Here is a 19,862-nt window from a genome sequence, read left to right as displayed (position 1 = left end):
TGAAGATCGAACAAACTGAAGAACCAGAATCTAAATGCGCCACTCACAGTCGTCCCACCTCCGGTCCCTTGATCTCGAAAGTAGGGGAACCATCGGCGGCTCGTGTTATTGTATCGATTTGAAATCCGGGATTTTAAGATGTATTTCATTCGGCACGGTGCGCGTGGGAAAATACCGATTCAACGCTGACCGGCTTCATTCATGCCGATCAGATCTCTCACATCTCTCTTTATCCGTCAAACAAGACCGTGGCTTATTTGAATTTACCTCATAAGTCCGCGTTCGCATTGACAATGCCGGCGCGGAAGAATTCTGGAAAGAGCGGGGGAAACTGGCGTACGGAGCGAGAACCGATTGGGCAGGCTCGTAACATTGCAGAAGGATAACCACTTCCCCACACTGGAGATGGTCTTGACCCCGCTGGACAGGCTTATCAAAGTCCTTTGGGGTGAGGAAGAATGGCGGATAAATTGGATCGGACCGACCCGCAAATGTCTTTGGCTTGGACGTCGCTATGACACGAAATCCCTGTGCGCCACCTGAGAACCCCCACTGGATCAGCCATTTTGCGGGGAAGCGTTCGTTTTTCGAATTAGGCTAATTGACGAAGTTAGTGCGGTTGCATCTGGAACTTTGCGGGTCTTGGACTTCTTCAGAAACTGAATCCAGCCGGTCCCAGTCTTTACTCACTTTGGGACGAGCTACATAAAGCTAGAAAATGGAACATGATGGCTGAATTACCCCGCCAAGTTCCTCGTCAATTTCTTGTCAGGCATCCTCGCATCACGGCAGTATTCCAACCGTCACGATGATCTGGTTTGCTGCCCTGGGGCTCGTGTTGCCAATGGTGGCGGGCCAAGCAGCACTCTGGGGTCAATGTGAGTAGGGCAGGAGGACTCTGGCGCCCTGTTTCACGAAATTTAACTGAATCGTTTGCAGGCGGCGGAACTGGGTGGACTGGAGCTACAACGTGTGTCACAGGGGCATGCTGCACTTATAGCAATCCATACTATTCCCAGTGCCGTGCGTGTACCACATGTAGCCTCCCCTCCGTTTATAAGTGGGAATCGACCGGTCCCCTGGCAGATCCAGAGTCTGGCTATGTTTCTCTCAAGGATTTCAGCCACGTCCCGTACAATGGCCAGCACCTGGTATATGCGTCAGACGTCAACAGCACGGGACATTACGGCTCATTGAATTTTGGCCTTTTCTCAGATTGGAATTCAATGGCCTCGACAAGCCAGAACGTGATGACCCAAGCTGCTGTGGCGCCGAACGTGTTCTATTTTGCGCCAAAGAACATCTGGGTGATGCCCTACGAATGGGGCGCAAGCCCTTTCATGTACAGGACGTCGAGCGACCCGACCAATGCAAATGGATGGTCATCAACTCAGTCGCTATTCACCGGCTCCATCTCGGGATCTAGTCCAATTGATCCGGCTCTCATTGCTGATGACACTACCATGTACCTGTTCTTTGCGGGAGATAACGGCTACATCTACAGGGCTTCGATGCCAATTGGAGACTTCCCGGGAAGCTTCGGCTCGTCCTATACCACGGTCTTGAGCGATTCAACACATAATCTCTTTGAAGCCGTTCAGGTCTATTCTGTGCAAGGCCAAAACCAATATCTTATGATCGTCGAAAGCATTGGTTCCACCAACGACAGGTACTTCCGCTCGTTCACTGCCTCCAGTCTCGATGGCTCGTGGACCCCGCAGGCTACCAGCGAGTCTGCACCGTTTGCTGGCAAAGCCAACAGTGGTGCCACCTGGACCAACGACATTAGCAGTGGTGATCTCATCCGGAGCAGTCCCGATCAGACGATGCCCATTGATCCATGTAACTTGCAGTTCCTCTATCAAGGGCGAGCCATTGGCTCTGGGGGCTCGTATAGCCTCTGGCCATACCGCCCTGGGCTCTTAACGCTTGTGCGCTAGTTTTGGCATGCAGATGGAATGGGAAGCACCGCATGTATGGTTGCTTATCTGAGAGGGCGAGTGTGTCATAATCACTGGTCAGATGCGCGTTGAGAGCAGTGATTAGAATAGCAGCAGGCAGCTTGACAGTCGAAGCATATCGCACTAGATGACACACTTTTCCTTCCTCGACCTTCTCGCTAGAATACAGTTCTCGTTCCTGGAAATGACACATTCTGCTCACGGGGGCAAGCTCCTTCTAGGACCAACGTAAATACTCTCAAATCTGGTTTATCGTTAGGCTAAATCTAAGGCGCAGTGATGAGTAGGGCCGAGAGCGAAGAAGGGGGGCATCAATAAGTGCAAGATAGAGGAGTCGAAAAGAGGTGAGGAGGGTGAAAAGAGGTTGAAAGGGTGAGGTCGGGTCTTTTATGTCGGGGTGATCGATGGGGAGGTTCCGTGACGGTGCATAAGGGCGACCTAGAAACGGCAAAACTCACCCAATCTACCAATTCACAGGTCCGTCGTTTACAACACCACGGCGTCTCTCCTCACCTGTGGCATTCCTACGTTCTTACTCTCTTTACACTTTACACACTGCGGCCTAGTGGAAGGTCTTCCTTCTCAAATGCATCAGTCCAGCCTCCTTTGGCTTTCTGGCTTTGTGCTAGCAAGTCTCAGCGATGGCCAAGGTCTGATGCCGCCAATGCTCACTGTTCGACAGACGAATCCATGCCCGATCTCGTGCACTCAAGTGGGTTTCAAGCCATCCGATTGGACTTGGATACACCGCACAACCGATCTTGTGCGGTGTAACAGCTCGCTAATCTTCGATATGAACGTTCAAAACTTTCTGAGCAGTGACATCAAGTCGGATAATGTCATGCGAGTATGTACTCTGGACGATCGATCTACGATGACGAAATTCGCAGAAAAGCCTCAGGACAGCGCACACGACAGCAAGGATCCTGACCACAAGTGGCCGAGGACACGCTTAGTGTCTCGAATAACTGCGGTGCCAGTCTCGGCAAAGACAAGGCAACTGTACGCTTGAGCATACCACAGAAAGCTGGGTCTGTCGGCTCTGAGGATGTTTCTGCTGCGGCAAATGAGTTGTCTTCATTCCTCAAGAATGAAGCACGCTGCGGATACACCATTATGTTTGCCAAGACGGGAAGTGCTATTGTTGGTATCTACGCCGGGTCAGAAATCCAGAAAGACAGCGCAGCCAGACTTATGCGAACTTTCTCTGAACATGCACGAGGAGACGGCACTCGCGCTCTTCAAGTCTGCGATTCGGTGCACAATGGCTCCAAGTCGTTCGGTGCATTTGCGACCCATATTGACGATCTCCCAACCGTTCAAAGTGCCGTCAAAGGCTGGACCAACGCCAATTGTTTGCAAGAGACCGGCGGAAGTGAACAAAGTCTGGATGGCATCGAAGTCAGTTTCCTTGTCTCGCTAGATGTGGTTGCTACCGCCAGTGGCTCTAGCAGAAACTCCTCGAAAGTTCATGCCAGACATGTTCATCACCATAAAGCTCGCGGCACCTGTTCGTATCTTCAAGTTCGCTGGGGTGATAGCTGCCCGTCTCTTGAGAGCATATGCGGTATTTCTGCGAATGACTTCACCAATTACAACCCCAAACCTAATCTCTGTACAACTCTTGCAGTGGGTCAATTTGTCTGCTGTTCATCAGGGACGCTGCCGGATCCAACACCCCAGCAGCAAGCCAACGGGAGCTGCTATACCTACCAGGTTCAGATCGGGGAGGGTTGCTTTGCGATTGCTGAGTCTCATTATATCACCCAGGACGACATTGAATCATACAACGGGAACGCTTGGGGATGGGCAGGGTGCGGCCAGCTTCAGCCCGATCAGAGTATTTGTCTGAGCAAGGGGGCACCACCATTCCCTGCACCAATCTCAAATGCGGTTTGTGGTCCACAGGTCCCAGGAACCCAAGCACCCAGCGCAGGCACAAATATCTCCATGATGAACCTATGCCCGCTTAATGCATGTTGCGACGCCTGGGGCATGTGTGGTACAACCAGCGAGTTCTGTACTCCAAGTCTGGCATCCACTGGCGCTCCGGGAAGCCATAAGCCCCTTACCAACGGCTGCATCTCAAATTGCGGCACTGACATTGTGAACAACGACAACCCCCCGGTGAATCCTCTCTTCCGTATTGGTTACTTCGAGGGCTACAACTTCAATCGCCCTTGCCTCAACATGGATGTGACACAGATCAACGTCAACTATTGGAGCAGCATACATTTCGCCTTTGGCATCATTTCTCAGAGTTTCGAGATTTCCATTGACGATTTGAGCAAGGATCAATTTGACAAATTTTTGAAGCTTGGAACTGTGCAGAAAATCCTTTCATTTGGCGGCTGGGACTTTTCCACAAACCCTGCAACCTACATGATCTTCCGAGAGGGCACGAAACCAGCGAACCGGCAGACTTTTGCAAACAACGTTGTCAAATTTATCAACGACAACAAACAACTTGGATGGCGTTGACTTTGATTGGGAGTATCCTGGCGAGCCGGACATTGTTGGCATCCCTCAGGGAAGCAAAGATGAGGGAGACAACTATCTCGAATTCCTTCGCTTGGTCCGGACTGGTCTAGGGACTTCGAAGAGCATTTTCGTTGCCCTTCCAGCCTCGTACTGGTATCTGAAGCAATTCCCAGTTGACGAAATGCAACATGTCGTGGACTACTTTATCTACATGACATACGACCTTCACGGACAATGGGGTAAGTTGAAGACTCTTGTCAGGCACTTGAGGATATGGTGAACAATGTGCTGATAATATCAATTGATAGACTTCAATAATGCAAATGCCGACGAAGGCTGCCCTGGAGGCAACTGCCTGAGATCGGACATCAATATGACAGCAACAGTGAACGCCCTCTCGATGTTGACCAAAGCTGGTGTTTCTTCTACGAAGATTACACTCGGCGTGACAAGCTATGGGCGCAGCTTTCGCATGTCGGACCCATCATGCTGGGGCCCCGATTGCACTTACACTGGCGGCTATGATGTCTCTAACGCCCGTGAAGGAGTTTGCACAACGACTGCTGGGTTCCTTGCAAATGCGGAGATCAAAGAAATCATTCAGGGTGGCTCTGATCAGTGGCCAATTTTCGAGACCTACTACGATGACGTGTCCCGGAATAATATCTTGATTTACGGCGACAGTAGCGGCGCGGACTGGGTCTCATGGATGAATTCTTCAACCTGGAGCCATCGTCTTCTGTACGCTATCAAGCAGAATATGGGAGGTTCTGTGGACTGGGCTATTGACCTCGAAGACTACCAGCCCTGGTTGGACGGCAATACCGGCCCTGGAGATGTCATCGAAGCCGACACTGATTCAAGGTGTGCTCCCGCGAAGCGGCCCAGCACTATGGATGACTTGGTGAACTCATTGGATTCCATCGAGTCCATTTGCTGGAACATTTATGCCATGGACATCCTCCACGACACGCTCGATTCAGCTTTGGATGCTTACACCACTGCTTCAGAAGGGTATGACGACAAATTCGACTACTACGTGAAGTGGGTCAAGGAAAGTATCTCCCCAAGCCTGAAGAACTATTTGGCTTTTGACAATGGGCCTGGCAACAAATACTTTGACTGCACATGGGAAGTCCAGGGTAGAACACACCCCAAGGCTCCATGTCCCGGCCCGAACGCCTATTGGAACGAGGTGGATGAGACCTGGACGGTCACATATGAACTCAAGGACGCCGATGGTTTTTATGCGGCAGTTGAGACTGATCTTGGGATCTCTAAGGATTGGATTAAATTCGGTGAATCCCATGAACTTGATAGCTGCGCTCCCGACAACAGTGGTCTTCCCGGCGGCAAGAAGCCCTGCAGGAAAATTTACTTCAAGCGCAAGAACTTCCCCGTCCAATCAGACAACGTCGATGTGGCCAATCCAAAGAACGTCATCCAGAGCGCCAGCACCAACATCACTGAGCTGCAGCTCACCATGCTAGGAGGGTATGCTTTGCTCGCAATGCGCAGCTACGATCCGAGCGGCGACAGCAACGACGTGTTAACAGCCTCTGCGATGCCAGTCTTCATGGTACAAGAAGCTGTCAAGTCCATGGCAAGAATCAAGGATATTGGCGCGCAAGCTAAAGCACAAGCGAAAAAGGACTTGATTTTGGAAATCCTCAACATTGTTCTCTTGGTTATTCCCGTCGTTGGAGAGGCCGCTGGCGCATTGTTCGGTGGCGCTGCAATGATAGCACGCATTGCAACACTGATTGGTGAAGCTGGCAATGCGGCTATGGGTATTGAGAGCATAGTTCAAGATCCGCTCTCAGCACCCTTTGTCATCATGGGTTATCTGGTGGGCACAGGAGGAAGTTCGGCGAAGAGTGAAAGTGAGCTTTGGGGCTCCGCTGCCAAAGCACGCTCGGCCATGAAGGCTGCAGATCTTCGGAAGTTCTCTGCGGACTTCCAACACAGTGACAGTCTTGTTCAGGCAATTGTCAGCAAGTGCGTCAAAAAGTAAGTGGTGATGGAGATTCTCTCTCTCTGGCGGATGGTTCCGCGGTTTGTTCCACGGCCAGTGTTTGCCGGAGGTTTCCATTCGAAGCCTATTTTAGGCCTCTGGTTTGTGTGTTTTCTTTCCTGTTTCGTTGGAGGCTGAGTGAAGATGTTCCTTGCTTTTCTTCCTGCTTCCTCTGCGTGGTCGCTCTCCCAAGGGGGAAATATGGTGCCGGCTGGATTGGCTGATGACATCTGTCACCTCCGCTATCCGTTTCGTGTGCTAGATTATCTTGTCTTTTCGCACTCTGGACTAGTTTAGCTTTTTAAGCAGTATGTAAATCTGTTTACAATGCAGACGTTGAAGTTAGTGAAGTCGAAATTGATCAAAATTCAGAACAGTTTGTGGCAAATGACAGCGACGCTAGATTTGTAACTACAGGATATGATGTAAAACACAATTGCCGTAAGAGATATCCTGGAGCGCGCTTCTCCTTTCCTAAAACATACTTGACATTGCCTTTGTTCTTCTCCGGCTCGTAGCGTCTTCCGATCAAGCATTTCGATCTGAATTCGCTCTCGACCGTCACAGAGCCATAAGCATCAGAAGAATCGATGGAATAAGTTCGTTCATTGGATCAGACCTTTTGCCTTGGATAGCACTGTTTTTGGTTGGAGAAGTAGTTGAATAGGATGTACTAATAGCTCCGGTGGTCGTACTGCTAGAAACTAGCTTCACGGGTTCAGGTCGAAGACAAGTGAGGCTTGCCTTTGGGGTTTGCCTAATTCCTTTGTCTGCAGAAGGGCTATATCCCCAAACGTTGACCAAAAGATAGGTCCTATTTGCTGCGGCTTTATATGCTGCAATATCGCCACGTGAATGATACCCGGTCCCTATTCTCCAGTTGTATGGACTTTGTTCATCGACAGTTGGAATTCTTGCTTGCGCGGGATCTGCCAGAATATCCGAGCCGAAGGCTATTCGAGAGTTTAACAACACAAGAGTTTAAATCTGCTTTCTTTGGAGTACTGACCAATGACATCTGCGCGGGCAAATCCGAAAGTATCCCTGCAGGATTTAGGATTATGATCAAAGCTAAGACCAGAGCAGGGCGTGTCAGAGCTGACATTCATCCAGTTCTCAGTGAGGCTCGATTTCAAGTCACGGATGCATTGTTGCCCCAAGAAATCACAATTTTTGTCGAGTGAACCAGATGTCTTCGTGCCAACAAAGAAATGACGGCAGATGTACCACGACGGATCCATGCCTTTGGGAAGATTGTTACCGCTCTGCATCATGGAGTCGGGGATGCTGAAAGTCAGCGAGGTGACAGCGGTGGTAGAATTCTGAACCACCTCCTCGGGAATTGGCACGTCGTATGCGACACGAAGGTGGACCTCATGGCCAGAGATAGCTGGGCCAGGGAATGGCTTTGTCTAATCAAAACCGTCAATAACTGCGTTGTCTGTTTGGTTGGGATTTTTGAGATCGGCTTGGAGAATTGGAAGAGACACTGAAACAACATTGCTTCCGTTCGCCAGAAACACGGCGTTGTCGATGTAAATGGGAGACATTGGGTCGCTCGCATTCGCTTGCAAAGAAGCCGAGCATAGGAATGCCATCAGCACTAAAGCTGCAGATGCGGGAATAGATCGAAGCAAGGTAACGTGGAGAAGGCGTCTTGTCTTGGAGAATGTTGATGAGGGGATAGTTGAGTAGAGAGGTGGTCCAGCCAACTATTCTCGTGCATCCATATTCATGTGTAACCTTTCCATCAGGATATCTAACTGGATTATAAGGTTCTGGAGAGAAGTTGCGTTATCTGTACGTTTGCCTAGCTCGCATGATCCGCAATAAACAGACCTGTGGTCTCCCTGTCTGGGTTAGGACTTGGGTTGGATTGCTGTAGTCACTACTAGTACGAAGTCTCAGTTCGAGCCACCATTAATATCTGAACTTACAGCACCTCACCATCTTGAATCTGAACTGATTTTCCCTATCCCCCCCCTCCCCACTCCCCCTCTCATTCCTGGTCAAGCCAAATGTGAGGCTTGTCTCTACCAATTCTCTCCACCTGAAAATCTGGCCGATCGCCAACAGAAGTTCTATTGTACGAAGGACGGCCGCCTCACCCGACAATATGCGGCCATCTCTCTTGCTCTTTGTCACCACTTTACTGGCCACTTACGCCTTAGGTGGTGGTCTTGCGGGTGCCCTAGAGAAGGTCTTCCTTTGGGACTGTTACCAAATCGCCTGGGAATGGCAGGGCACCGAGCAGAGATACATTCCACCACTGGGGAAGGGCCGTGACTTGATCGTCAATCATCGGGGATCTGGTCCAGGCCAGATGATGACGTTCGGAGAATTCATAGGTCTTATCACCAACAAGAAAACTTGCGAAGTTGCACCGCCAGGCCCAGGTATGCTCGCAAAGACTACGAGTTTGCCTTGGGGAGAAGGAAACGTGCTGATATTTCATATCCAACAGATCGAGATGGATACTTGGTGGCCCTGGAGCTCGAGGAAGCCAAATATGGTCAAGATGTGCAAGTCCAGAGAATCGACGAAAACTAGGTGGTGGGTAACGAGAACAGGTTCATGGAACTGTCATTGATCTTGGTCTGCATCATTTTCTCTTGATACTAATATGAGATTTGTCACAGGCAACGAAAATTATCCTAAGCTTATCAACAACATGCGTTCAATGGTACAAGCCGTTCAATGGTACAAGCAGCACGGAAAGCAAAGAAAGATCCAGGGTTTGAGAGCCACATATTTGAGAGCCTCCTAGCCGAGATGGATTCTGTCCTTGGTCGTGTTGTAGCGATTCGACTGAGCGAGTTCGAAAAGTGGGCACGGACCGAAATGGAGAGGCATTTTGGAAAGGGCAATATCAACGTCATCATGAAGGTCGAGACATCCAGTCGATACAACTTGGAGTGGGAAGCTGTCAGTTACGATGCGACCATCAAAGCAAACCGTCAACTTTTCCAAAGCGCCAAGGACAGAAAGAACTTCAAGGAATGGGTTGAGAACTACGGCGACAAATCCTCCGAGGCTGCAGGCCGTCCACCAGGATACAGAGGTGTGGCAATAACTCACTTCGAGGTGATGAAAACCTGGCGAGAAACTCAGGAGTCGCTGAAAAAACGTTGTTGAAGCGAACGATTTCCTTCCTTGTTGGGACGTCAAAGGGGCGTGGCCTGTGTGACGCATGACAGACGATGGACTTGGAGATCACCTGAGGGAGGAGTGAAGAAGGGAACAGCTGACCTGACTAACCTGATGGGGCCCGTTTGCATGGGAGCTCTCTACAGAATAGCGGACTCTCCCCCATAGTTTCTTCCTTCACTTTAGTTGCTTCATTGAATGCACCTGTTTCTTCCAGCCGGCTCCTCCGTAACAGCCTCGTTGGTTTGGACGTTCCCTCTTCCTGCCCCAACACTGCCAGTTCTTCAAGGTCTGTTTTATCGCTCACGGCAATTCAAGTTGTTCGCCTCCCCGGTCTCTGTGTAGGCGTCTCTGACATCTTTAGGTTCAGGATACCGCGACCTGGGACTCGACCGCCTGCCTTTCCACAACGTGACTGCCTTTTATAAGGATGGCTTGCACAACAGACGAAGAAGCTTCGTCCTCTTCCTGCTCATATGTGTCCTCAAGTGACCCACTCGAGAGACCGATGCCAAGTTTCCGGAATCACATGAGTTCTGAAGACGTCGCAAGATACCAGGCCGCCTTTGAGGGCAAGGCAATCCCGTACGATCTTTTAGATCAAAGTCGTTGGATCCGATGCATACTAGTCCACACTATCCGAACGAATGAGGAGTTTGCGAAGTCGTCCGAAGTCGTTGAGCTTTGTTCTCGTGGGGAATATCCTGAGTTTGCCCGGGCTCGCCATGCTCGTCTAATCATGAGCAATGTCATACCTGATGTCTCAGATCCTTGTTTGCTTCCTTACTGCTTCTGGTACCCTGATGTTGCTCAAGAGGAGACATACCGTCTCCTCGCTGAACGGTATCCTTTCCTACGCTACCAAGTTGGCCGTGCCTGTGCGGTCGCCGGGTACACATCTCTCTACACATCACTCAATCTACTTCCCGAAGTGTCTATCGCCGAAGAAGCTCGCGATAATATGCAGTTGTCAGGCGCAATTTTTGAAGAGATTATCTCAAGCCCGGTCAGATACAAAGTACTCGACGACTATGCACGGATTGCGCATGAGCCCCGGGCAGGGGCCTATCTTAATGGTGACACTTGCGTACGCTCTAATCTCGAATTCAGGCAGCCAGTCGAGAACATTTGGCTACTAACAGAACATCTGGAGGACGTCAATTTTGACATTGCCGAGGACTACGCTATTGGGGAAACAGCATCCGGCACGGTGAATCCTGCTTTACGCCCAGACGAGATTCAGCTGCTTCATACGCCGCTTCCCCTGGACTTGCCCACAGTCAACAAAGATCTCTTAATTCTTATGGCTGCCTACGAAGGGAATGTCGATCGTTATGCAAGGCTACGTCGACCACACCTCATTCGCGCGGAGGAATATTGCATCCTTCGCGGGATCTATCACAACACCTCATTCACGAAGTGGTGGGAGCAAGAGGTTGAAGCTGAATCTGCCACAGCAAGGACTGGTTATGAACGAAACAATATCAGGAGAGCCGTCACCGCAAGATTTATCATGTGCAATGATCTATCTCGTGTGACTGAGTCGGATCCATTCAACTATCCGTACATGATCTGGTACCCTCTCCTGCCACGAGAGCTGACTCTACGGGAACTGTTCCACCGCATTCCGGACATGAAGCCGCAAATCGCTCATGCCTGCATCGCCGCAGATTACCAAGAAACATATGACTCGCTCCACGTTGTTCCTAGAAGATCACTATGGTTTGAAGCAAAGAGAAGTCCCAACAAGCACTACCTAGAGGACTTGGAGTCCCGCGCAGCTGAGCAACACATTGATCTCAAAGATGAAGACCCTTTGAATGATGGGTGGCATTACGACTGGGTCGCTTTCAATAAGGAGCCAACGTCGACATATCTCTACTCTGCGCTTCACGCCGGTCTTGTCGAGCTTCAGCACCGAGACGGGATCTATGAGGGATATGATGCGCACATGCACTTCGTCGACCACTTTTTGTGTTCTTCTGAGGAGTTGAGGAAGAAGGCGGCCGATTACGAGGCTGGACTATGGTTCATGTATGAGGAATAAGGGGCCCTGGGTTGGGTTCTCCGTCAGCGTGAAGCTAACATATGACCGCTCTTCTGCGCATTGCCAGCCCCAAATTTCGAAAATGGATCATCCTTTTACTTGCTCCATAGCTGAAACACGTATCACACGTGGGGCCCTATCACCCGCATTGTGCTCAGACTCTAATGTGATGACTGATTTCCTCCAAAGGGAAGAAAATAAAATTCAGGTAGAGAATAATCTAAAATAAAAGGCTCTATCTCTAGCCTGAAGTAGCACTAAAATAGGTCAATTACGATAGATATCCCATGCAGCCCAGCTGGACACGAGATGTACTATTAATAGTTTCTTCCTTCTTTACTTTAGTCATTTTGTTAAAGATACCTATTTTATTTTAGCTAGCTCCTTTGTAATATGCAACTAAAGTCCTTTTTACCCTTCCTATCGCTATCGAAGCTATATAGACACGAGTAGCACGCTACTACTATCTCGCCTTATAGTAGCGCCCTACCCTAAACTAAAACTAATAAATCCTAAGTAATTCCGACGATAATAAATATAATAAATATATTTAAGTCTAGTCGAAGAGATATTACCGCTTTTAATTTCTTAATAGGGTCGAACCACGAACGGACACACATAAGGAGGCGCGGGAGCACGCACAGTGGGCCAATAATCGGGCGAAGAACTCTAGTGAGCACCTTACTATAATTAAGCATAGGGAATAAGTGGATGGGAACCTTGATGCATTCAATTCCAAACCATACTGCATTCAATTATTCCGGCAAACCTTAAGCCTATAGGTACTAATGGTTGCTAACTAAACTGTAGTCAGTTTGACTGCAGTTCCCTCCATGGGATAAGCTCTATGTCGCATAATTCAAAGCCGGGGGTTCGATGCTCAGCATCCCCCGCAAACATTTCCGAATACTGTTACTATCACAATGCTATTACGATTTAGACATAAAATTCGTAGGGATATATGACAATCCTATCTCTACTTGACTTATGTCTCAATGCTCTGCGCTCAGAGCTTGTCTCCTAGACTTAGACTGAAGATCCAGATAAGGCGCCTCGCCTAGACTGCAGACTCGGTCACCAGCCCGAGCCTCTATGTAGTCGTATGTGGCACAATGAAAAGTAGAGCGGTTATCCCAGACTGCCATATCATTTTGATTCCATTTGAAGCGAACCTGTGTGTCGTGGTTTTGAGTAACCAACTAGTTTCTGTCAGCACGGGTCTTATAGTGTGGCCATAGAGCATGGTGTCTCAACATACATTGAACAGATACTGCAGCAACAGATCCGATTCATCCTTGGTCACGCCGTTGATACGCTTCGTAAATCCTCTGTTTACATAGACGGACTTCCAGCCAGTCACCGCTGTTTCTCAGTGTCAGTGAGTGAATATAAACCGTGGGAGTGATAGGGCGAATACGATTAGTTCTGATGACCGGATGGACCGCCGTGAGCTCTCCTCCCTGATTCAGCGGCGACCCACGGATTCCCGTTCGTAACGGATTTCCCAACCGCCGTGCCTCATCGTGGAAGAATGTGGCATCGTGTGTCGCCGTCAAGCCCTCCAAGAGCTCTGCCATCTTTGGTGATAGACGGTCATACAATTCGTAGCCCGACGCCCACAATGTATCTCCTCCAGTTTCCGGCAACTGATGGATCTTGAGCATCGCGTAGTCTGAGGGGACACGCTCAAAGCTGATATCGGAATGCCAGCCCACCGAGGCAAACCGACTTGTATCGCTGAGATGATGGATGAGTCCGCCGCCTTTTTTCTGCTTCTCGCTGCTGATTACGCTGATTTGGTCACCCAGCTCGCTTCCCTCTTCGGTCAAGGGGTGAACGTGCAGCCCCGAGGACTCTGGCTATCGTTCGGTAAGTCACGCCACCCTTTTTCAAGGTAGGAAGGAGCTCGCAAGAAAGTCTTGATGAGCGGGGAAGGAACTCACGCATCCTGCGATGGCGGTCAACTTCTCCGCGAATGCCCGCATTTGCTCTGGTGTCACATCTTGGTCACGTAGGAAAACTACGCCCCGGCTCGATACTGACGAAAAGTTAGGCTTTTTCAACCACGCGTGTGAGGAGACAACGCACTGGTTACAGCCAGGTCTTTGATCAGCCGGTCACATTCCTCCGATTGTAAGATGTCCGCCACTTGCAGTCCTCTGTATTCTCTGCCAATTACAGGAGTCAAATCACTATGGGAATATGAATCCAGGCTGCCCGAATATTCAAGTGGTTGTGAGATACGCGGACGAGATTGCTCGTTGCCTCCCCTGATTGTCGTGGATGTGGCGGCGACAGTGGCTGACATGATGTTCCTGGGGAAACAAAGTCCAGTGGAAATTTGAAAAGAGACAAGAAAGTTACGACTCGGTCAAGGTATTCTCGAATGTCGCTTACGTTTTGCGGTGCAGATGAACGATTTATGCTAGGCCAGGCCGGCCACGAGTCTCGACTAGGGGCGCTCGACCGCAGTATGGCTCAGCCACGCGCTTTTTCGATGGAAACTATTTGCACCAAGAACCTAGATGGGACCCCACCAATCACACTACAAAGAAGTTGGCATTGTCCTCGGCGGGGCATCGGCGAAATTTTCGGAGGGCTTGCAGCTATGGCGTGCTCGAACCTCGGGCCTCACCCCTAATTCGTGTTGCAGCGAGCGCTAACAAGACGCGTCGGCAGTGATATTCCCCGGCACAACGTTTGCCCAGGATTGCGCAATATCGGACAACCGTGGAGTTTCATTCGTCAAGTTGTCGCGCTTGGGACTGCAAACCACCCGAACAGCATAGTAGCTTGTGCATTCGCATCCCTTGAAAAAGAAAATAGAATGAAGCCTTTCAACTCCCGAAATTTTGGCCAAGCTAAGAACACAAGTGGCGGGGAACGGACGTTACTACTGGTCCCCGCAAAGCTACCATCCCCTCTGTTGATGGTGTGCTCAATGCGCGGTGTTGTGCAATCTAGTGAAGGTATTCACCATAGAAAAGTCAAGCGCCATCGGCTGCAAGCAATAATTCGCGATAACAGAAATCCCCCATGGCATATAAGTATTTCATAATGGAAGTCACTTCCATTAAGTCGTTCACCCAATTCCTTTTTTTTGTTACGGATATTCCTGGAAGAGGATAAAGCCCGCGTGAGTGACCATGGCCGACATTGAGCAGGGCCGCGTGGGCTCAACCAATTCCCTCGGCAAGGAAACCAATGCCTCAAAACTATCGATCGTCGTTGGACAGGAGGATCTTGCTAGCGTCACTCCTCCTCATGAGTCGTATGAAGGATACCATCGATTCGACCCAGCCGCCTCTTGGACGGCGCAAGAAGAGAGAAAAGTTGTCCTCAAGACAGACTTGATGCTGTTATCATTCGTCTGTCTTATGGTATGTCCTTCTTTCCAGCATTTACTGAACGGCAAGTTCTGACAACAGAAAGTTTTTTGGTCTTCAACTAGATCGTGGAAATTTATCGAATGCTCTCACGGACAACTTCCTCACGGACCTGGGCATGACATCGAACGATTACAACAATGTAAGTATCTCGGAAGCATGGATCCGGATTGTACTAACCGTTCTCACTTTAAGGGCACGACCATCCAATTGGTCTGCTTCCTCTCAGCAGAGCTTCCGATGCAGCTCCTCATCAAGCGTTACGGCTTCAAACGAGTTCTGCCTACGATGATGATCTGCTGGAGCATGGTATCATGGACACAAGCCTGGATTACCAGCCGTGCAACATTTTACGTCACTCGCGCTCTGATCGGCTTCTTCGAAGGTGGTTTCATTCCGGGATCAATCCTATTTGCAACCTATTTCTACAAAACACGCGAACTATCCGTGCGATTGGCATTCTTTTGGTCGACATTGAATGTACGTTCTCCCATCACTCCATCCGTCTAGTATGTCCAAGAAGGCCAGACCTAATCGTTAGTTTGTCACAGGTCGCCCGTATCATTTCCTCGCTTCTTGCCGCAGGAATTCTCAAGATGCGAGGAGTCCACGGGCAGACCGGTTGGTTTTGGTTATTCCTGATTGAAGGACTCATCACCTTGATGATTGGTATCACTGTACGAGTTAGCCTCACACCCTCACCGAACATTCTTACTAACATCTTGCAGGGCATGTTTTACCTGCCCAACTCTCCAACACAGACGAAAAGCGTCCTCTTCCGCAGGTCCTGGTACACGGAGCGCCAGGAGGTGATCATGGTCAATGTACGCGTCTTCTACCGTTTTCAAGATCTCCCCCACCATCTAATACATTTTCTGCAGCGTATCCTCCGGGACGACCCTTCGAAAGGCCTCACCAATATTAAGGAACGCGCCACTCTCCAGGACGTCCTCAACGCCTGGAGCGACAAATCCATGTGGGGTCTCTACTTGATCGGCCTTGTTGCCTACATTCCACAGAGCCCGATCCAGGCCTATCTCTCCCTGACCCTAAAACGCCTTGGCTTCTCGACCTTCGACTCGAACATGCTTTCAATCCCGTCGGCCGCGCTGCAGATTATCCTCATGCTCGCCCTCAGCAAGAGCAGCGAATTCTTCAAAGAGCGCACTTTTCACTGCTTAGTTGGCGAGTTTTGGTCTCTGCCGCTGCTGGTGACGCTGCTCTCCTTGCCGAACCACGGCTACAACTGGCCGCGCTTCGCGATTTCAACTATGGTGTCGGGCTATCCGTATTTCCATCCGATCGTGTCGGCGTGGATCTCCGAGAATACTTTTGATGTCAAGAAGAGGGCTATCACAGCGGCGACGTATAACGTCGTCGTACAGATTGGCTCGGTGATCTCCTCCCGTGAGCTTTGGCCCTTTCTTCCTTCGTCCCCCACCATCTTATGCTGTGCCGTTGCTAATATCTCACTTGCACAGAAATCTACCGCGCTAATGACGCCCCGTACTATTACACCGGAAATAAAGTCCTTGTTTCGCTATGCGCCTTCTCGCTTGTCGTTTTCGTCCTACAGCGTGAGTTCCTGCGGTACCTGAACCGACAAAAGGAGAAAGCCTGGGATGTTATGTCACCCGAGGAGCAAGGGGCGTACCAAGCCGACCAAGCGGCGAGAGAAAAGGAAGGCAACAAGCGACTGGACTTCCGCTTTGCGTACTGATTGGCTCGGTTCACCTATTTGGATTGAGGTGTTATTGAGTGAGATTGGATGTGTAAATTTGGGAGCGCCGGGAAAATGGAATATCAAACGCAAGATTTAATTAATATTAAACATTAAAACTTTCACTAGAACAGCTCTGTTTTGTCATATCTTCGTTAAAGAATATGTCAGACAGGGATGGGCCGCCCGCGTTTTGCAATACAAAATTTCCGATCAACTTCTGGACGGAATAGGAGGGCACCGACGGTGGTAATGAGGAGTATCTCGAGGGGTCATTCATCGTATCGTCTAATCCTAGTGGGGGCTCGATGGACTCGGTGAAATGTGAATAATAGCCAGATGCAAAATAGTCATTATTTGCGGGAGAGAAACACGATTCCACAAAGCCACCGGCTAGCATGTCGTCTAGGCATATGTGATGTTCCACCTGCATCTCCACAGAATGGATATTGCCTTGCGTAGCCAAATTCGGGCCAATGAGGGGCATCGAAGCATGCAGATCTTGGCTTCCGTGCCAATCCGACATTGTTCTGATGAGATCGGGCCTTATAAGTGGAGAAGCTTGCTCGACTAGTTCCTCCTCAGGCGCAGTTGCTCCAATCAGATGACTACTATTCATCGGTCTATATTGTGCTTTGATTGTAGCCGGCATTGTGGGGCCGGCTCGATACTCTGATTGAGCCACCTTCTCATACAACAACTCGACTACTTCCTTCTTTCCACTGCTCCGGAAGGTGGTTAAAAGAGAGAACAGCCGAGCCAAGATGTTTCTTGGGAGACTTTCACCATCCCAGACCGGAGCCCTGGGTAACCGAGACAGATCTAGCACTGCATCAGCGAGTGAATTGGCAATCTCGTACAACTTCAGCTCCTAAAATTCCTCGTAAGTAATTTCCAATCATCGAGAATCATCCAGGTGCATACTATGCCAAGCCCATGGGCCTCAATCGCAGTTCGAGGTAGCTGAGATACGATATTTAGAAGATCTTTTGCAACCATGATGGGCAACGACGGAGAAAGACGCCATCGATATGGAAAGGATTCGTGGTTCTTTGCGGAGACCTTCCATAGTATTATGCGCATCCAGTGTCTAGTGACGCACAGATCCGCCTTTTGCACATCCGAGATGTGATCCATCAAAGCCGACCCCTCTTGTAGTTGATCGTGCAGCATATCTAACGATCTGCTGTCCAAATTCCTCACATCACCCTGAATTGGACACACTCCAAGGCTGTCGTCTTCTATGAAATCGAACATCTTGGACTGTTCGAAGAGGCGGAACAAAGTAAGGAGCTTCAAGAACGCGGGGAGAACTTGGGGTTCGTCGTCGACATCCAGCGCAGGTGTTGAGATGTTAGTCCTAAGAACCACAGGAAGCTTGTGTAGAATACAGACACCCCTACTGCACGATTAGAGTCTGTATTTCTGCAAGCGTGCGGGAAGAATTTTACCGTTCGGTGATGAAAAGCAACCATAGTACTCGACGCCGAATCTGCTGCTCACCTGACGGCAGTCCAAGGTATGATGCTTCCCGATGTAGATGCATCATCTGGGCCAGAGAAATGGCCTCTCTCAGGTAAAGCAACGATTCACCCCGGCCTGACTGCTGGCTTTCGTAGTAGACATGGAGAAAGAATGAAGTCCGCACGTTGTTGAGGTTCACTGCAGACCGGTATCCACAAGATCTTCGAACTTTGATACTTTCGGCTGCGAAGGTCTCGGCAGTGATCGATTTATCAGGCAACAAGTGCTCTTCTAACCTCAGTTGGGCGATTGCTGCTGCTGCAACGGCTGTCGCCAGCGCGTATGTCTCAAGATCGTCCCCCTCGGTATCTTGTTGAAGACGAGAGACCACATCTTCAACTTTGACGATTGGCCAGACAGGATACAAGCGCACATGGTAGATATAGAGTGCACCGGCAAGGATGTTCGTGGGGATTCGGCATCTACATGATAACTGGCTCAGTAAAAGCCAAAAGAGGGAGGGACGTATCTGTCCGGCCCTTCAGAACGCACCTCTCTGACTGTCCATCGCTGGATCGCCCGGCCAGTGGAATTTTTGTCGTGATGTCAGTCCTCGGAGACTCACTGGAGTGAATCAAACCCTGCGGCGACTGAGCGCCGAGCTCGTGTTGAGCTTGGTCAATGAGATATTTCGTCTTGGAGCGCAAACGCTGTGGACCGCGGGTTTGCTGGGCTCGAAGATATGTACATTTGATGCGCGACGTGCCACAAGCCTGGCATGGGTGGCCACCGCTGCATCGAATCTTCCCAAATTTCAGTTCAATCGGTATCGAAGATTCTAGGGAGAGCAGTGCAATCCCGTTGTGTGTCTCACCTTTCGGATCTTACAGCAGTCGCAGGCTTTTTTGGTAGAGGACCGGGAAGACATAGTCGAGGAAGGTGCGAAGTGCATCATGCGCCGCGTCTCAAGTGTATGGCCCAGTTTTGTCTCGTCAATGGCTGGGTGTAACTGGCGCCGGGTTTGTGACCTGCGGAGGAGGTTCGGGACGGCTCAGGATGGCTTGCTATCTCCGGAAGATTGCTTTCGCGGAGCAACCAGCGTAACTTCGACACTTCGGGTTCTGCGGGACCTGGCAAACCTCGGCAGCTGATTCTGTCGGGGGTTTCTATGGGAGAAGCGGTGTCCACAATCAAGAAACAACAGTCGCGAGACGGTGATTGCGTTACTTTGCCCCAAGCTTACGCCATTGACCGGCCCCACATGGCTTGGCTGGGTGCGGATCGGCCGTGGATGGGGGCCCGCTCTGTGGGAACTGCGATAACCCGAGTAGAGGGGCAAGAAGGGTGTTTGCCAGAAAACGCTGGTGTGGGGTATTGAATCGTCTCCCTGGCCGCTACTACGTACCGGAATCTTGGTCGTTCAGAGAAGGCGGAATGCGGATCATCAAGACAGGTCCAGGAGTAAGGGGGCCGCCAAAAGTAGCGACAGCTCTTATCGGGCTGAAATCTGGAAGCATTTGGCATGCGATAGTGTAAGAAGAGTTGCTGGAGAGGTCCGCAAGAAGGAGAGGCAAGACGCACAGGTCAGCTGACAGAACCGGATGCCTGTCCGGGGCATGGTCTGCTCTTGTCCGATCTGACT

At 50.1% G+C, this 19,862-nt stretch overlaps 8 protein-coding genes across 8 annotated transcripts; 6 read left to right on the top strand and 2 right to left on the bottom strand.

Annotated features, from left to right (window-relative positions):
* Positions 1 to 808: 808 nt before the first annotated feature.
* Positions 809 to 1,940, top strand: abfII (putative extracellular glycosyl hydrolase/cellulase; the record flags this gene model as incomplete). Its single annotated transcript, XM_056687965.1, has 2 exons — positions 809 to 878; positions 940 to 1,940. The coding sequence occupies 2 exons, from the start codon at positions 809 to 811 to the stop codon at positions 1,938 to 1,940; spliced, it is 1,071 nt and encodes a 356-aa protein (XP_056543520.1).
* A 607-nt stretch (positions 1,941 to 2,547) lies between these two features.
* N7482_005839 (uncharacterized protein) lies at positions 2,548 to 6,456 on the top strand (the record flags this gene model as incomplete). The annotated part of the gene is made up of 4 exons (XM_056687964.1): positions 2,548 to 2,897; positions 2,942 to 4,400; positions 4,456 to 4,681; positions 4,751 to 6,456. 4 exons carry the CDS (start codon positions 2,548 to 2,550, stop codon positions 6,454 to 6,456), a joined length of 3,741 nt encoding a protein of 1,246 aa, XP_056543519.1.
* Positions 6,457 to 8,572: 2,116 nt separating this feature from the next.
* On the top strand, positions 8,573 to 9,006 carry N7482_005838 (uncharacterized protein; the record flags this gene model as incomplete). The annotated part of the gene is made up of 2 exons (XM_056687963.1): positions 8,573 to 8,852; positions 8,921 to 9,006. 2 exons carry the CDS (start codon positions 8,573 to 8,575, stop codon positions 9,004 to 9,006), a joined length of 366 nt encoding a protein of 121 aa, XP_056543518.1.
* A 147-nt stretch (positions 9,007 to 9,153) lies between these two features.
* On the top strand, positions 9,154 to 9,591 carry N7482_005837 (uncharacterized protein; the record flags this gene model as incomplete). Its single annotated transcript, XM_056687962.1, has 1 exon — positions 9,154 to 9,591. One exon carries the CDS (start codon positions 9,154 to 9,156, stop codon positions 9,589 to 9,591), a length of 438 nt encoding a protein of 145 aa, XP_056543517.1.
* Positions 9,592 to 10,132: 541 nt separating this feature from the next.
* On the top strand, positions 10,133 to 11,650 carry N7482_005836 (uncharacterized protein; the record flags this gene model as incomplete). Its single annotated transcript, XM_056687961.1, has 1 exon — positions 10,133 to 11,650. One exon carries the CDS (start codon positions 10,133 to 10,135, stop codon positions 11,648 to 11,650), a length of 1,518 nt encoding a protein of 505 aa, XP_056543516.1.
* A 992-nt stretch (positions 11,651 to 12,642) lies between these two features.
* Positions 12,643 to 13,958, bottom strand: N7482_005835 (TauD/TfdA dioxygenase family protein; the record flags this gene model as incomplete). Its single annotated transcript, XM_056687960.1, has 5 exons — positions 12,643 to 12,849; positions 12,909 to 13,012; positions 13,068 to 13,509; positions 13,594 to 13,688; positions 13,739 to 13,958. The coding sequence occupies 5 exons, from the start codon at positions 13,956 to 13,958 to the stop codon at positions 12,643 to 12,645; spliced, it is 1,068 nt and encodes a 355-aa protein (XP_056543515.1).
* Positions 13,959 to 14,796: 838 nt separating this feature from the next.
* On the top strand, positions 14,797 to 16,756 carry N7482_005834 (putative MFS transporter; the record flags this gene model as incomplete). The annotated part of the gene is made up of 7 exons (XM_056687959.1): positions 14,797 to 15,030; positions 15,083 to 15,178; positions 15,232 to 15,516; positions 15,588 to 15,713; positions 15,765 to 15,860; positions 15,918 to 16,443; positions 16,518 to 16,756. 7 exons carry the CDS (start codon positions 14,797 to 14,799, stop codon positions 16,754 to 16,756), a joined length of 1,602 nt encoding a protein of 533 aa, XP_056543514.1.
* Positions 16,757 to 16,862: 106 nt separating this feature from the next.
* On the bottom strand, positions 16,863 to 19,737 carry N7482_005833 (Zn(II)2Cys6 transcription factor; the record flags this gene model as incomplete). The annotated part of the gene is made up of 5 exons (XM_056687958.1): positions 16,863 to 17,627; positions 17,681 to 18,155; positions 18,208 to 18,702; positions 18,773 to 19,094; positions 19,626 to 19,737. The coding sequence occupies 5 exons, from the start codon at positions 19,735 to 19,737 to the stop codon at positions 16,863 to 16,865; spliced, it is 2,169 nt and encodes a 722-aa protein (XP_056543513.1).
* Positions 19,738 to 19,862: the final 125 nt, after the last annotated feature.

The sequence above is a fragment of the Penicillium canariense genome (assembly GCF_028826845.1).
Source record: "Penicillium canariense strain IBT 26290 chromosome Unknown utg000003l_segment0_segment0, whole genome shotgun sequence".
Taxonomy (NCBI): domain Eukaryota; kingdom Fungi; phylum Ascomycota; class Eurotiomycetes; order Eurotiales; family Aspergillaceae; genus Penicillium; species Penicillium canariense.
The sequence above is the reverse complement of the archived record's forward strand: the minus strand, read 5'-3'. Positions and strand labels throughout refer to the sequence as shown.